Raw genomic sequence first — 18,294 nt, forward strand, 5'->3', positions numbered from 1 at the left:
AGCCAGTGGCGGGCTGCCGCTTTCCTTCTTTTGCCCAGAGGATGACCCTGCTTAACTGTTTAAAAAAGCCTCTAAAAAAATGCCCTCTACAGGAGGAGACAAGGGAACCACGTGCCTCATCTACATAAGGAATTTTTCGGCTTTTAACCCTTGCTTAACTCTGCTCGAGTGATCATAAAGTCAGACTAAATGAGGCACGTGGTTCTCCCGCCTCCTCCTGTAGAGGGCACTTTTTTAGAGGCTTTTTTAAACAGTTAAGCACTAAGCAGAGTCATTCACTGTGACTCTGGCAGCAACTACCTCAGCCTTTTTCCTTTTACATTTTTTTTTCTTTTCATGATGACAGTGGTAATGCTCTGCCTCCCCTGACTGCATGTCACTGTATACTGCTGGCATTTGCTGTCCAAGGTAATCATCAAAGCATTCTGAATGTTGCTGAAAACATACCTGCCAAACCAATTGTTCCTTCATGATGTCTGTGGATGATATATAGATGCTGAGCACAATGGTATGTGATGCAGAGGTTAGAACGCTGGCAATTATTGCATCCTGCATGTTGAAGGGCAGCATGGTATAGACGACAAAAATGATGAATAGGAAAAATGATACCTGTGCAGAGAAGACAAAAGCAACTCATATAACAAAAACAACTCAAAAACCCTTCAAAACTGCATTAGATAAAAGTGAAATAAGCTAGACCCCCCCAAAGTGTGATGCACACTGCCTTGATATGCACCAAACATATTTGTTTTGCCATGGCATGATATGCAAATCTGACAAATTTCATTAACCCAGATTTATGGCTTAAGCATGGAGTATGAACTGAGATAATCTGTCACATCATTCAATCTTAACATTGAGTTAACAATCCAGTTTAGTTTGTTTTCCACATCGACGCTTGGAGTCTCACCGGACGGGATCTGAGACACGCTGTCCCTGCCGCGAGGATCTTTGTGAACGTTCTGGGGGCCGATGACAGGTCAAACGGCAGTGCCCTGTACTGGAAGTGCTGGCCTGCATAAAAGAACCTCAGAAATTTGCGGTGAGCAAATTGCAACGTGTAGGTATGCCTCTTTGAGATCTATGGATGTTAGCAGATCTCCAGGCCTGATGCAGCCTAGTATTGACTGCAGGTATTGCATCTTGAACCTCTTGTATGCTAGGTGGTAGTTTAGCTTTTTTAGGTATAGTATGCCCCTCACCCTCCGGAGCGCTTTGGGACAAGGAACAGGATGGAATAGAACCCTGTCCCCTCCTGATGGTTCTATGGCCCTGACCTCCCTGAGGTGAAGAATTTCCTGTTCCATGAGAGCCTTCTTCACCGGGCACGTGGGGATTGGGCAACAGATGAAGTGACGAGGCAGGGGTGAAAGAAACTCTAGAGTCAGACCCAGGCGGATTGTTTGCAGCACCGACTGGTCTGACATGGTGCTCTCCTATTGGGCGTGGAACAGCTGAAGACACCCTCCGATGGGAGCCGTCCGCTGATGGTCACTTATAGCCAGGGGTGGGTTTCAACCGGTTCGCGGCGGTCCCTGCGAACCGGTTGGTCGGCGAACCCAGAAGTAAGTAACTTCCGGGAACGGCGAAGGGCCCGCCTGCCTGCCCGCGCTCCTTACCCGGTTTTGATGAATTCTGCGCTTCCACGCATGCGCAGGACGCATACAGCGCCTGTGCGATCCTCCAGGAACAGCTGGAGCATCGCACAGACGCTAGTATGCATGCGTGCGCCACGCGCGCGCACGCGCGCACTGCACGCATGCACGAGGACGCCGGCCCTGTTCCAACCGAACCGGTTGGAACGGGGCGACAAACCCACCCCTGCTTATAGCACTGGAAGGGTCTGGAACCAAACCCCCCACCCGCAGAAGAGGCGCTTGGAGAAGCCCTGAGACTTGGTTTTTTTTTTTAAAGTACAGTACAGAAATTAACTTTGGAGAAACTCATAAATCATTTTAATAAGGGGTACACAACCCAATTTCAATGTGTTTGCAGATTTCTTTCTTTTTTCTATAGTCTTTATAGTTCACTGATGCGCTTTAACAAAGCAGGAGGGCCAATTCAGCAACTGAAGTTTAGGTTAAGTTTAGGTTAACCATAGTTGAGGCTACTTAGATATGGGTGGTGGGTAGTTGCCTTGTCAGATGGAACCTAGGATCTGCAATTAGAATTGCAGGGTACAGGAGAGAAAGACTGAGAGTGAAATGTGGGCATTCAGGTGGGTAGGCCATATAATCCAGTTAGTGAGAGAAAGAAGATATAAGGTAGAGACCTGGGAGTAGGTTGCTCACAGAGAAGCAATTTCATTGTCTTCCAAAAATTCCCCTTTCTAGTCCTAGAATTCAATTCAATTCAATTCAATTTATTGAACTTGTATGCCGCCCTATTCCCGGAGGGACTCAGGGCGGCGAACAAACACATGAGGAAGGGGCCATACAAAACACACAAGACAAAAACAGAAAACAGAGACAATTTAAAACTACTCAACAGACGCAGCAATTCAAGTGGGGCCGGGAACTCATCAGCCCCAGGCCTGCCGGAACAGCCAGGTCTTGGCGGCTTTGCGGAAAGCCTGAAGGGTAGTGAGGGTCCGAATCTCCATGGGGAGATCGTTCCAGAGGGCCGGAGCAGCCACAGAGAAGGCCCTCCCCCGGGGGTCGCCAGTCGACACTGGCTAGCTGATGGTATCCGGAGGAGGCCTAATCTGTGGGATCTAATTGGTCGTAGGGAGGTAATTGGCAGGAGGCGGTCTCTCAAGTACCCAGGTCCGATACCATGTAGGGCTTTAAAAGTAACGACTAGCACCTTGAAACCAACCCCAAGTCACCAGATCCTCAGAAGTCCTGGTTTCTGGCTATTGCTACCAAATGTCAAGTTGTTCTGTAACAAAGCAATCCTTATACAGAATCATCCTGAATATGATGGCTGTTCTGGTGCACTACCAAAACTTAAATGGGCCCAAAATAAGGGTATTTTTCTCTTGAAGATAAAAGCACCTGAATTTCAAATGTAGCAATAGCACATGTTCAGAAGGGAGCATGACAACTGTCATCCATGAAGGCCTTCCAGGGGTTCTGTGCTACAGTTGGTTGTAAAATCCTGTGGTTGAAGCTGAGTTATAAGGATGAGTTGGATTCGTTTTGGCTATACCAGTGGTCGGCAACCTTAACCACCCAAAGAGCCATTTGGACCCATTTCCCACAGAAAAGAAAACACTGGGAGCCACAAAACCTTTCCCATGCCCGACTATTTCCTGAGCAGCCACAAAGCTAACATATGTAGTTGAATTAAACATGCTGTTTTCTTCTGAAACATTTCTGTTCTTGGATTTATCCATGGTTGGCCTACCAGGGGTCAAAAAGCTCAATAAATTGCGTGCTGGCGGGTGTCACACATTGGCAGTTGTGATGCATATTTTGAGCTCAATAAATTGCGTGCTGGCGGGTGTCACACATTGGCAGTTGTGACGCATATTTTGAGCGACAGGGAGCTGCAGCAGAGGGACAAAAGAGCCACATGTGGCTCCAGAGCCGCAGTTTGCGGACCCCTGGGCTATACCAACTTCCTTGTTGCACAGTGACATTTCTGCCTGATTCCATTTTTGGTTTTTATTATTTATAAGGTCTTGCTATATTATTGGGGATGTTTTACTGGTTGTTTTTATTGTAAGCCTCCCATAGTTACTGAGTTGGGAAGTTCTACAGACTTGATTAAATAAATACCTTCCTTGATATGACCAGCTCAGTATACTCAATCATTAAGGAGATTGTTATCTGTTACAAATTGTGCAGCAATTGGCAAAAATCTTGTTCTTTTTTTTTTTAAAAAAAACAACAGATTTCAGTTAAATCCCCATATCATATGAAGCAACACATTTATTTGTTAGTTGCACCTTCAGAATAATAAATACTTTCTCTGAATGATATATACAAATATATATTTAAGTAGCACTTACTGCCCAAGCCATAAATAAACTCGAAGACACAAACAGCTGGGCTCACCCAAAGTGTTAAGACACAAGCAAAGTATATTATTGCCCAGCCCTAGTGTGATAAATTAAGGCACAGTATCATATTATAATACTAGTACAAAAAAAAGCTGATACTTAAAGACTGGATAAACTGTGTAATGCAGTGCGTCTATATTGCCTTAACCAGACAGACCTGAGCAGTGCTCTGGAAGACTCCAGTATATTGTTTTTTCCCTTCCCTATCTGCAACAAATGGAAATTCAAAGGCATTTTTCTTTAGCTCAGAGCCTTGTCCTCTCTCCACCGTTCTTGAAGACAAATCTAAGAAGCTTCCTATGATGGAGAGACAGTGCTCATGTGCTTCACGGGAGGACAAAACTATAAATTGGTTCCTCCTCTATTGTCTATTGTACGGAGTTGCTTGTGACAATCTTATTATCCTGCTCTTTCCCAAAACTATCAAACTGCACAAGTCACTTATACACTTCTTGATTAATTGAGATGAGACCCCTGCCTTTATGTACAGCTTTATAACATTCTGTGCAAGCAGCCTATTGAACATGAGAGACTCTAAGTCTCGTCCAAGTAGACCATTATCTGCATCACTGCAGCATGTAGCTAATCCTGTGCCAGTTGCAAGCTTCATAGTCCTACATACTCAATTAGAGCCTAGAATGGCATAATATGCATGCATGATCACCTCAACAGTGTTAGAGAAGTAAGTCTGTACCAGTGGTGGGTTTCAAAAATTGTTCGAACCTACTCTGTGGGTGTGGCCTCCTTTGTGGGAGTTGCTTGCCACCCATGTGACCGGATGGGAGTGGCTTGCCGCCCATGTGACCGGATATGAAGATGCCGACGACACTTGTCAGAACCACCTTAAATTACCTCACACACAGCACTGGCATGCATCAGAATATGATGCAAACTTGTTTTTTAAAAGGCATCTTTGGTTTGCGTTAAAACAACTTCAACACACGCAATATTCTGATTCCACCACAAATGCAGTAGTCATCCTTACCTTTCACAGAGGCACTGAGTTTTATAAATATGAGCATGATAGTGTAGAATAATCATATCCAAGGACCAGTGGTGGGTTGCAAAATTTTTTGGAACCTCTTCTGTAGGTGTGGCCTGCTTTCCGGGTCCACTGGTGGAACCTCTTCTAACCGGTTCGGTAGATTTGACAAACCGGTTCTACCGAATAGGTGCGAACTGGTAGGAAGCCACCTCTGGTCTGTACCCAGATTATAACATAGTGAAATATTAAGTAGTTATTCTAAAACCCAAACCTTTAACTTCTAATTGCTAATTTCAAATTAGAGAATTCTTAGTTTATCTAGTAATTGCCTCTTTAGGTGTAATTTCATTTTAATGGCTCAGGAGATTAAGTTCTTGGATGCTTTTTAGCTGTTTTTTATTCTTCCTGTTTTGTATAGTTTTAGATTGTTCATCTTTGTTGCTTGTGCTCCTAGTATATTTTGTATGGATCTTCACAGGCTTAGTCAAACCTTATTTTGTAGGTATAAAGATTTGCTTTGCTTTGATCCTAACCGCTGCCCTGAACTAGCTTTCCTGTCTGGTTACCCCTCAGAACATTTCTAAACTGGATGAAGTGAACTGGATGAAAATTCCTTCCACAAGCAGTCCAATATAGGGCTTTATACATTTTATACATTTTATACATTTATACATTTTTTATTTCTCTTCTTTTTCATCCTACAATGCCCTGAGGTTGTACCTAAAAATATTTGGATAGAGAAGAAGTAAATGCAGTTTCTTCATATAGCTTTTGATTCCTGCAGTACACTTAAGAATCAGAAGCGTTTGATTTATTTTTTAAATAAATCCGTGGAGATTCGTACTGTTGTGTTCTGAGCATGCGCGGACCAAGAGTTTAAGCGGGAAGCGCTCGACAGCTGATTGGCTGATCGTTTGACAGCTCCTGTATAAATAGGGAGCTGTCCAAACGAGCAGCGCGCGTTCCTATCTAAGCCGGTTCTGAACTGTTAGCTTGTTCTTTAAGGGAATAAACTTGTTAGCCTTTTATTCCTGTCTCCGCCTCAGTTCTTCTGGCTACCCACAGGTCCTTGGTACACACCACTGGTGACGAGGATGGGATCGCCAAACTGAGGTGCGAGAAGCTGAAGTCACTTACTGCTGAAGTCACTAGAACCGCGCTTGTCTACCGCGACGAGACGTCACTGGCTCTGACAGGAATGGCCACGTTAAATTTCGCGCCATTCAACTATGGCTCTGAGACTTGGGAGTCTTACACGGCTCGGTTTGAATGTTTTTTGGTCGCACACGACCTCACCGAGCTGACGGACGAGCGGAAATGCGCGTTTTTCTTGTCTGTTTGTGGCACAGACGTTTTCCACACAGCCAGGGCTCTCACAGCTCCTGAGCCCCTCAAGGCCGTTCCATGGCCCGTGTTGATGGCAAAGCTGACGAGCCATTATGCTCCGTCCCCGTCCAAAATAGCCCGCCGGCACGCGTTCCACCAGCGCAGCCAAGCTGAGGGGGAGTCCGTTAGCGCATACGTTGCTGCCCTACGATCGGCCGCCCTCCACTGCGAGTTCCGGGATTTGGATGAAGCTCTCCTCGACCGCCTTGTGTGTGGCCTCCGAGACCTCAAGTTACAGAAGCGGCTACTAACAAAAACAGATCTGTCGTTCCAAACCGCATTTGACGAAGTTCGGGCTGCAGAGATGGCTGCTGCTTCCCTAGCCACCATCGCGAAGGCCCGGTCTGCCAATACCTCGCAGGCTGCCAATGCCTTTAACACAGTGACCGGTCCGCCAGACTCAGAAAGTGAAGAGTCCGATGCTGAAACCCTCGATGAGGACATTAACCGCCTTGAGGAGGCGAACAGGAAGAGCTGGCAACGGCAGAGGGCAAACCTAAATCTGCATGTAGTGGGTGCGGAGGCAACCACGAAAGAGCTGAGTGCAGATTCAGGCAAGCCCTCTGCCAGCGGTGTGGCAGGAAGGGCCACATCGCTCGGGTGTGCCGAGCAGCGCAGCCCATGTCCTCTTCCGAGTCCCAAGCCGAGCGGTCTCGGCAATATCGAACCCGAACAGAGGGCCCCAAGAAAGCCAAAATGGACTGCCATGCCATTCTCCGAAACTCTAACCAAGGTCTCTCTTGCCACCATCTTCAAAAGAAGATCCAACTGACGGTTACGTTAGAAGGGAAGCCCTGCGAGATGGAGCTCGACACAGGTTCCGCAACGTCCATAGTGTCTTGGAGCACAATCAAACGCCTTTTGCCTCAGCTGTCCAAACGCCAGTTACAAGACTGTTATCTCACATTAAGAGACTATCAGGGCAACCTGATTCCAATAATTGGCACCCGTAAAGTCAGAGTGCAGTTCAAGGGGTTTGACGGCCGGTTACCCCTCATCATAGTCGAGGGACGGCTGCCCAGCCTTCTTGGTCTAGACTGGTTCCAGTCCCTAGGTCTGCAGATCAGCGGAATCCACCACCTCAGCGCAACTGCGCTCGATTGCCTGGTTAACGAGTTTCCAGCTGTATTTGACGGCACCCTAGGCAAGTACACAGGCACACCAGTTTCTTTTAACCTCGACCCATCCGTACAGCCGGTACGAATGAAGCCTCGCCGAGTGCCCATCGCACTCAAACCAAAAGTGGACGCTGAATTGGACAGGCTGGTGGCTCAAGGTGTCTTGGAGCCAGTGGACCATGCCCGGTGGGAAACACCCATTGTGTTACCCATCAAGCCAGATGGCAGCGTAAGGATTTGCGCTGACTACCACTGCTCGATCAACCGTGCCTTGCCTTCCAACGCGTACCCGGTGCCAGTGGTCCAACATTTACTGCACACCTTGGGCGAGGGGACTGTTTTCGCGAAGCTCGACCTCGCCCAAGCCTATCAACAGCTGGTAGTGGACGATGAGGCAGTGGAAGCACAGATGATTATCACACACCGGGGCGCTTTCCGTTGCCGCAGACTGCAGTTTGGGGTCAGCATTGCCCCAGGACTGTTCCAGAGTTTGATGGAGCGGTTGCTCCAAGGACTCCGAGGCATCGTCCCCTACTTTGACGACGTCCTCGTGTCAGCCACCTCCATGGACGAACTCATGGCCCGTTTGCGGTTGGTTCTCCAACGTTTCCAACAAGTGGGACTGAAGGTTAAGAGAGACAAGTGCCAGGTTGCGGTATCCCAGATAGAATTCCTTGGGTTCCTTATCGATGGCAGTGGCATCCACCCCACGGCTGCCAAAACCAAAGCCATCGTGGAGGCCCCTGCTCCCACTAACAGAGCTGAATTACAGGCCTTTTTAGGCCTACTTAATTTTTACGCTGTCTTTCTTCCCCACAAGGCAACGGTAGCTGAGCCACTTCATCGCCTCCTCGACTCAGGTGCCCCCTGGGTTTGGGGCCGCCGAGAGGCCTCCGCGTTCCTAGCTGTCAAACATCTGCTCATCTCTAACGATGTCCTAGTGCAGTACAGCGAACACTTGCCCCTCGTGCTCGCTTGTGATGCTTCACCCTATGGAGTGGGCACCGTTCTCTGTCACCAGCTACCCAGTGGGGCAGAGGTGCCAGTTGCCTATTTTTCCCGCACGCTCTCTACTTCTGAACGCAACTACGCGCAAATTGACAAAGAGGCTCTAGCCATTGTGGCCGGGGTGCGCCATTTCCATCACTATTTGTATGGCCGCCCATTCCAAATTGTCACTGATCATAAGCCCCTACTGGGTTTGCTGGCCGGAGATCGGCCTGCCCCACAGGTCCTATCTCCACGCATGACTCGTTGGTTTGTGTTCCTGGCTTCCTACGACTATCAGTTGCACCACCGACCAGGGAAGCAGATCGCTCATGCCGACGCACTCAGCCGTTGCCCCCTGCCAGAAGCTGCTGAAGACCCTGCTGCTGTGGCACCGCTGTTCCTTATCGACGACCTCAACCTTCCAATCTCTGCCGCCGACATCGCCCGGTCGTCCGCAAGGGATCAGGTAATATCCCGGGTGCTAGATTGGGTTAGGCGAGGGTGGCCGAAAGACCCCGTAGACCCCGTTTTTCTGCCCTTCAAAGCACGCCTGGCGGAGCTCTCCGTCCAGCGCGGCTGTTTACTATGGGGCCATAGAGTAGTCGTGCCTGCCTCACTGAGGACTACTGTCCTGCGGCAGCTGCATTATGCACATCCTGGAATTGTCCGGATGAAAGCCTTAGGCAGAAGCTACGTCTGGTGGCCCAAGCTTGACCAAGACATAGTCGACCATGTCGCCGGGTGCTCGCGATGCCAGAGCGCCCAAGCTTTGCCGCCGAAAGCCGAGCTGCGAATGTGGGAGCCCCCATCCACTCCATGGTCCCGGATCCACGTTGATTTTGCAGGCCCCATGCACGGCCGAATGCTATTCATTGCTGTGGACGCCTTCTCAAAATGGGTCGAGGTCGTCCACATGTCCTCCACCACAGCGGACGCGCTAATCGCGACCCTGCGCCATCTTTTTGCCACCCATGGCCTACCCGACGTGTTGGTGTCCGATAACGGGCCTCAACTGACAGCTACCAAGTTCGAGGCATTCCTCGCTTCCCTCGGCATCCGACACGCCCTCACCTCCCCTTTTCACCCCTCTAGCAATGGTTTGGCGGAGCGCGCTGTTCGCTCCGTCAAGGAAGCTCTATCCAAAATGGACCACCTTCCCTGGCAGGAACGGATTGACGCCTTCTTGCTAGCCCAGCACTCCACTCCCTCGCCAGAGACGAATATGAGCCCCGCCGAGCGTCTCATGGGACGGCGGTTGCGGACAACCCTGGACCGTTTGCACCCTGCCTATTCCGCTCCGACACCCTTGGATTCCCAGAGCAGGTCCCGCTCCTTCGTCCAGGGGGAGGCAGTGTATGCCCGGAATTATGTAGGGCATCCCTTGTGGCTACCGGGCATAATCACTGACCAGACCGGGCCCTGCTCCTACAGGGTCAGGCTCCTCGACGGCAGAGTCTGGAAACGCCACTGCGACCAGTTGCGGAGCCGGCGCCAACCACCAACAAGCCAGCAGCCGTCAACCGACCTGCCAACTCTGACAACTCCGACGGACGACGCAGGGCACAGAAACGAGGAGGCCAACAGAGGACAAGCAGCCGGAGCCCCAAACCGAAGTGGCGACTTACTTGGTGGACCAGCACCGTCCTTCGCTCTTCGGCGGCCCGGGCAAGCTCCGTCCTCAGATGCAGAGTCCTCGGGCGAACAACCAGGGCCTCCAAGCGGTGCAGAAGGGCCTAGGGCATCCGGCCGCATCAGGCGGCGTCCAGCATACTTACAAGACTACGCCTGCGCAAACTTAGGGGGGAGGAGTGTTGTGTTCTGAGCATGCGCGGACCAAGAGTTTAAGCGGGAAGCGCTCGACAGCTGATTGGCTGATCGTTTGACAGCTCCTGTATAAATAGGGAGCTGTCCAAACGAGCAGCGCGCGTTCCTATCTAAGCCGGTTCTGAACTGTTAGCTTGTTCTTTAAGGGAATAAACTTGTTAGCCTTTTATTCCTGTCTCCGCCTCAGTTCTTCTGGCTACCCACAGGTCCTTGGTACACACCACGTACCCTCACCACCCTCCAGACCTTCCGCGTAGCCCTTAAAACCTGGCTGTCCCGACAGGCCTGGGGCTAGAGACCTCAACCCCACTCGAATAGTATGACTGTTGCGTTTTTAATGATGTATTGTTTTTATGTTTGTAACTTGTTTGTCCCCCCTCCCCCTGAATTGTGAGCCGCCCTGAGTCTCCCTAGGGAAAAGGGCGGCATACAAATAAAGCAATTACAATTACAATTACAATTTATATTCAAGTGATTCACATTCACTGAATAATAAACTAAAATTCCAGTGTTACTTTTCCAAATTTTGCAATGTATTTCTTCCATTTAAAAGAGCATAACTATGTGTGTATATAAGGGAAACCATATTCAGGGAAGTGTATATTAGTTGAAAGAAGTTTTATGAATACATTAAATGCCTGGAGACATATTAAATTTGGAAATAATATATTAAAATACATATAAATGAAAAATAAATAAAAACTTTTATATTTAATAATATGAATCCTGAAGTTTACATCTAGTTATAAATCAAACAATTTCTACAATTTCTAAGTATATTACAGTAATCTAATTTATGTAAAAGTTCACCTATGATTTCTTTATATTTCACACATTTGCCTTTGGTTATAGACCAAAACCTTGCAACAGAATTAATCAAAAACGGTAGTAGCAAAGAAACATTTCTAATATAAAATACACCCAAATATTAACATTTTCATATAGTCAAATTCTTCTATTCATAGAGTAATTTTAGTCACTGTTTAATTTAATTCAATGCAATGTAAATAAAAAATAGGAAATTAATACAAAATCAATACTAATTTTAATACAAAAATGTTGAGCTCAGTTTAATACAATGCCTTCCAAATACAGTAACTGCAATAAATTGAAACTCAAATAAATGCAGTAACTGATTCTTCCCCCAAAAGCAACACATTTCATGCAAACACATGATATTAAAGCAATATAGGAAAAAGAATTAAAAAAGGAAGCATGTATATTCCTGGATTGTAGAATTACAGTGATACAGAATAGATGGATATAGGATTTTGCCTTTAATTGTTTTAACACTTTGCCTTATCGTCATCAGTGGAATACCAAATATACCTTTTGGGTTTAAATCACATCTGGATCCTTTATGACAGTGGTCCCCAACCCCCGGTCCGCGGACCGGTGCCGGGCCGTGGAGTACCTGGCACCGGGCCGCACAGCGGCCGGGGGACATGATCGCTGCAGCGCAAAGGCTCCTGGGCCGTGCGCAAAAGCTCCTGGGCCGGGCGCAAAGGCTCCAGGGAAGAGAGCCCCGCGCTGGTACGTACGTGATATATAAACAATCAATGTGTCGTCGCGAACAATGCCCCCCCACCCCTGCGCGCGCTCAGCGGGCCACGGTAAAATTATCAAAGGCTGACTGGTCCGCGGCAATAAAAAGGTTGGGGACCACTGGACTAGAAGACCTCCAAGGTCCCTTCCAGCCCTACAATTCTATGATTCTATGATCTTGGGCACGGGCATGGGGGTGGTCTAGAACAGTGGTCCCCAACCCCCGGTCCGCGGACCGGTGCCGGGCCGTGGAGTACCTGGCACCGGGCCGCGCAGCGGCCGGGGGCCATGATCGCTGCAGCGGCCGGGGGCCATATTTGCAACTTTGTAGTCCTCATGAACGCGCCCTTTCTCTGCCCCCCCCGCCGCCCCAGATGTGCGGGGCTGGGGGGGCGAGGGGAGGCCCGAACTCCCCCCCGCCCTCTTGCTCTGCTCGCCCCGGGAGGGAGGGGGCGGCGGCGGCGGCCTCGGCCCGAACTTGGGATGCTGCTGGCGGAGGCTGCCTGGGAGGCGAAACTTTGTCCGCGGACTCACCCGGCCCGCCTGCCCCGTGGAATGACAAGCGGGGGGGGCAGGAGGGGGCGGCAGCGCTGCAGTTTCCTCCCAAGGAGAAACTAAGGTTGCGGGGGGGAGGGGCGCAGCGCGGCCGTTTTGGGGGAACTTAGGGAGCTTCGCCGTTCCGAGAGGCGCTTCACGCGCAGCCCCACCTCCAGGTGGGAGATGTTTTCGCAGCCCCATCTCCAGGTGGGAGATGTTTTCCTCCGCCGAGGCGGGGAGGGGGGGTTTACGTAAGACTCGCGGTGCAGCTCTGCCCCCCCTCCTGGAGTGTCACCTCCTCCCGCCCCTCCCCCCCGCCGCTCCGCCGAAGCGCTTTTTGCGTCAGGCCGGCGGGGCTCTCGGGGGCCCTTCGGCCGCAGCCCGCCTTCTCCCCCTCTTCCCTTCATGGAGCGCGGCGCGGAGGCCCACCCCCTCGGAAGCAGCCGGCCTCCGCCGAACTGCAGCGAGGAAAAAGGGCTGCCCGAGCGAGCGGATCGCGGGGTCGGTTCCCCCTCCCTTCCCCCGGCGGCCGAGGAGGAGGAGGCGGGGCGGCCTCGTGGGCTGTCGGCCTTGGCGTGAAGGAAGCCCCCCCCCCGCCCTGCGGAACGCGCGACCAGGATGGCCGCCTTCCCACCCGCCGGTCCGGAAGGCCAAGGGAGGCTCGTCTGACTGGTCCGCGGCGATAAAAAGGTTGGGGACCACTGCTTTATGAGACAGAATAGCATTTTTGGGACTATAACATTTGGTGAACAGAAATGGTTCAGGACCTTTGTTCCTCATTATCTCTCTGCTTTGTGCCCCTACATTAAAAAGTTGCTTTTTCTTTTTCAGGGAATATTTCGACTCCCAAGATCTTTAGTGGGAAATATTACAAAGTAGACAATCATTTTAAACATGCAATCCATCTATATTACAAAGTAGACAATCATTTTAAACATGCAATCCATCTAGCAAGCTCTGTGTCACACCCAAATCATTTAATAAGTAAAGTAGCGCATCACTGACTTTGATGATAAAGGATACAGTAAAAGAAGATGGAAAATGTCACTGCAACACGTAAAGAATTTATTTTCTTTCAAGTATTTTCCCCACAATGGCTTCTGCTATAAAATATTGCAGACTCTGCAGGCTCGGAAACTCATTCCTAAATGTAAATTGTTTTCAATACATCAAACAGACAATGCTAAAAGAAAGCAGTCTGGATCTTATTATAGCCCTCCACACTCGAATGAAGTTAGTTTAGACCACTGCTATTTTACTATTTCTTTTGCCACCAGGCAACACAGACATTTTTATGCAGTCAGCAGAAGATATACTTTATGCCAGCAGCACAGAGGAATCTTTATCTCTGAATTTCCGTTGAATTATTATAATATAAAGTTGATTTCTTCCTTTAAAATGCCCAGCTTTCGTCATTTACAAAACAACAACTGTTCCATCCCAACCACAGCGTAGTGTTTCTGCCAAATATAGCACATGAAATGTGAATGTATCTGGTTTCATTTCCCACATGCAAATAGAAAGAACATCTTGCTATGTGGAAAGATTAACTGGTCTGTTTTAGAGCTCTCTGTTAACAAATGGGTCACTTCCTTCATAGCAACTGATTCTGGAGTAAACACTAAGAATTCACTGACTGTTGATGGTGAGTATATAGCAGGGTTGTGAAATAAAACTTGCTGCCCCCATTCCTTCACCTCCGCATGTCATGTTGCTACTGAGACAGTTTTGACCAAAATTCTAAACCATTTAGGTTGCATTCCTAAAAGTAAGCTTTATTGAACTTTATTGGTCCTTATTTTGAAGCAGTCATTGTAAATTTCCACGTAAAACATCATCTGATCTTAAGTTCCATTAACTAAATGTGGTCTGAGATGTTCCAGCTTATCTCTTTTGCTCTTCCCTTTGTTTAAAATCCTGCCTATATAAAAGCCAATGGGCTCAAAAGCTTGCTTACTGTATTAGTTTAAAGAAATAAATCTCACAACAATTTCAAGCCAGAGATTTTCAAAGCAACAAAAGGAATAATTTGAAACTGGTTGCGCTAGTCTCAGCTTTACCAAAGACTTTTGAGCGCAACCTGCAAAAATCTTCCATCTCATCAAAATATTCCATAGTACAAAAATCCAGAATGTTGGAAGAGACAATTTAAATCCCCCTGATCCTGGCTTCTTGATTTGGTGCCATCTTCTATGAAAAGGACTTATGAGTTTCTACAGTAAAATAACTACCATTAAACTTAGCCAAAAGGCCTATTATTGTATTTATTGCTTCACTTTGTTTTTCTTTTTTTACATTTTTGCATATCATTGATCCAACAAATATTAACGAATTACATTGAACATAAAGTAACCTCCATTGCCCCAGATAATTATCATGAAGTCCTTACTGTTATTCCAACATTAACAAGAAATTACACTAAAATTAACTGAAAGGAAGAAAATGGCATTCATTTATTTGTTTATTTATCTTTTAATCAATTAAGTTCTATAACTATCCATCTCAGTCAATGACTGTTAAAATGAAGCTTACAATTCAAAATAATATATTACAATGTAATACTAAAACATTTTAAATCCATAAAATAATTGTTTATAAATATATATTTATAAAAAAAATAAGTAAAATAAATATACATAGTAGGCAAGATATTTGGTCAGTTAGCAATACATCCATGAAACTGGGCCTTCAACACATTCAACAGCCCATGCTTAAGATCAGGTGTATTTCACCACTATGAGAATTTATTTATTTATTTATTTGTGCATTTGTTTGTTTATTTATTTATTTATTTATTTATTTATTTATGCTACTTCAACTGTAACCAACTCTTTAAATGACAGACATTCCCAATTCCTGGATAGACATTAAAACAATAAATCTAATAAACAGACAATTAACTGTAAATTACCACCCCAAGAAACAAGAATTTTAACAATAAATCATGAACTACAAGGAGGTAAATCAATCATATAACAATCCCTGAAGGCTTTTTTTAAAAATTGGTTGCCTTAATAGCTTTCTTAAACGCTAGTAGGGTTGGTGCTAGTCTAATCTCAGGGGGAATGATGTTCCAAAGAAGAAGAAAAAGAGGAATGATGATGATCTTTAAATAGGTATTAAAAGCAGATGTTAATATACTCCAATTTAAAAAAAAAATTCTAAGTAAAATCAATTAAATAAATAAATAAATTAAAAAGAAAACAAAAATAAGCAAAAAACCTAACGGGCAAACTCAATGGACCACTGGGTCTTTTTCTGCTGTCAGTTTTCTGTTTCTAATTATATTTCAGATAAGAAAAAAAAATCAGTACAAATTGAAGAGAAACCCAGACAGTTTTCTCATAAAGAGGAATTATGTTCTTTTAGAGCTAGTTTCTGCAAGCCATCTTTTCTCAAGTATACGTCAATCTTCCCTTTTTCCTCAACTCCAAAGTCCAAATTTACGTATTCCCCCCCCCCCCAAATATTTATGGAGTAGTTAATTTTACTGCACAAACTCATTATTCTCAACTTTGCAGACTAAGATCAAGAATATTATTTCTCTATTCTATTTACTGGTTTATACACTCCCTGCTTGAAATTATTTTTCACTGTCTCACCTCTTTTCTATTATGTCAGAGGGTTCAGTCTCACTATCAGAACGGATTGTCTAATTGTAATATAACTGGACCCAAAATAGATAAAGTAGAAATAGAAGAGTCAAGGAGGAAAATGTAGAATTTGAAAATCTTGTTAGTAAAAAAAAAAAATCCATTCGAACACATAGAGAATGATTCATTCATCTCTGTCACAAAAGGCGAAGGCTATGATGTCACAATCTATTTTAGGCATAATAGATTCCCATTTTGCAAAAGGCAAGTGAAGAGAGGTAAGTAGGCTTAGCAAAATCATTCAGAGGTTGAAGTTTTTCATGTTGCAGTTTAGAAGCCATATTTCAACATATAGAAAAGTTACACATAAGGATTTACATAACAATTAACTCACAGAACAAAAATAAGCTACCAGACACAGCACAACATATACAGGTGAAACTCAAAAAATTAGAATATTGTGCAAAAATCCATTTATTTCAGTAATGCAACTTAAAAGATGAAACTAATATATCAGATGAGACTCATTACATGTAAAGCAAGATAGTTCACACTGTGATTTGTCATAATTGTGATGATTATGGCGTACAGCTCATGAAAACCCCAAATCCACAATCTCAGAAAATTAGAATATTACATGCAATCAATAAAACAAGGATTGTACATAGAACAATATCGGACCTCTGAAAAGTATAAGCATGCATATGTACTCAGTACTTGGTTTGGACCCCTTTTGCAGCAATTATTGCCTCAATGCGGCGTGGCATGGAAGCTATCAGCCTGTGGCACTGCTAAGGTGTTATGGAAGACCAGGATGCTTCAATAGGATGCTTCAGCTCTTCTGCATTGTTCGGTCTCATGTCTCTCATCTTTCTCTTGGCAATGCCCCATAGATTGTCTATGGGGTTCAGGTCAGGCGAGTTTGCTGGCCAATCAAGCACAGTAAGCCCAGAGTCATTGAACTAGGTTTGGTGCTTTTGGCAGTGTCGACAGCTGGAAAATGAAGTCAGCATCCCCATAAAGCTCGTCTGCAGAAGGAAGCATGAGGTGCTCCAAAATCTCCTGGTAGATGGCTGCTTTGACCCTGGTCTTAATGAAGCAAAGTGGTCCAAAGTCCTGTTGTTCAGTGGTCCAAAGTCCTCTTTTCTGATGAGAGCAACTTTTGCCAAAAGCACCAAAACTTGGTTCAATGACCGTGGGGTTACTGTGCTTGTTTGGACTCTTCATTCTTCCTCCATATTCTGGGTCCTTGGTTTCCAAATGAGATGCAAAATATATTAGTTTCACCTTTTAAGTTGCATTACCGAAATAAATGAACTTTTGCACAATGTTCTAATTTTTCGAGTTTCACCTGTACTTGTATGACTGAAAGGCTTGTAACTTAAAATACAATTCTAATAGTAGTGGCCAAATTAAATCAGATTGGGACAGTCTATCAGTAATGTCAATAAATAAAAATAAATCACCTCTAAGTATAGCATTCTTTCTTAACAACTAGGGCTCCATTTATTTTGATAAGTCATCCTTGAGCTTGGTTATTACACTTGGCAGATTTCAAACAACTTTCCTTTCGTCTTTGTGTTAGCCTGGCAGCATTCCTTATAGCAGCCAGTAATTGCTATTCTGGTGCTATAGATCTTCATTCCATCCTGGGTTCCTGGAGGAAAACTCTGGTGACCTCCTAGCTGATGGACAATTCCTTGGAATTGACAAAATAATCATTTAGCACATTTGCAACATGAAATCCTAGATCCAAACATGAAATCCTAGATGAAAATTTATAAATATTTCCTCCAAATCATTACTGTAAAAAAATGGATATAATTTGCTTCCTTTCTTTTAAAGAAAAAGCATGTGGACTGAATGTCTGTGGAGATTCTCAGTCACTCAAGTCATGGTTGTCCTAAAGGTGCTTTTTTCAAGAGGCAAACCAGAATGTCCAGTTCCCTCTTGAAAAAAGCACCTTTGGGACCCATAGACTGAACTTGCACATTTAAGTGATCCACAAAATCAATAGTAAATAGCCAATTCTTTGGGAAATTGGAATAATTCATGAAACCCATGAAAAAGTATACTTTTTTCTTTCTACTCTACTTGGATGTTTCTACTGGGTTTCAAAAATAATATTGTTAGGTGTTTTGAGGCGGGTTTCTGCCGGTTTGGCCCAGATCGGGCGAACCTGTAGTGGTGGTGGCGGTGGGAGGTTCTGCCCACCTGGCGCAGAAGCATCACATGAGTGAACAAATCGGTCGTAAAAAAAAATGGAAACCTACCACTGAACACAACCCTTTCTGTTTCATAATTGCAAAG

General features: G+C 45.8%; 1 protein-coding gene across 1 annotated transcript in view; it reads right to left on the bottom strand.

The window, feature by feature from the left end:
• Positions 1–18,294, bottom strand: part of ADCY2 (adenylate cyclase 2) — a 204,755-nt gene that overhangs the window by 149,381 nt on the left and 37,080 nt on the right. Inside the window, exon 3 of the mRNA XM_032220470.1 lies at positions 448–609. Coding sequence (XP_032076361.1) covers positions 448–609 — 162 coding nt within the window. The remainder of the gene's footprint in view (positions 1–447; positions 610–18,294) is intronic.

The sequence above is a fragment of the Thamnophis elegans genome, chromosome 6, assembly GCF_009769535.1.
Source record: "Thamnophis elegans isolate rThaEle1 chromosome 6, rThaEle1.pri, whole genome shotgun sequence".
NCBI classification, from domain to species: domain Eukaryota; kingdom Metazoa; phylum Chordata; class Lepidosauria; order Squamata; family Colubridae; genus Thamnophis; species Thamnophis elegans.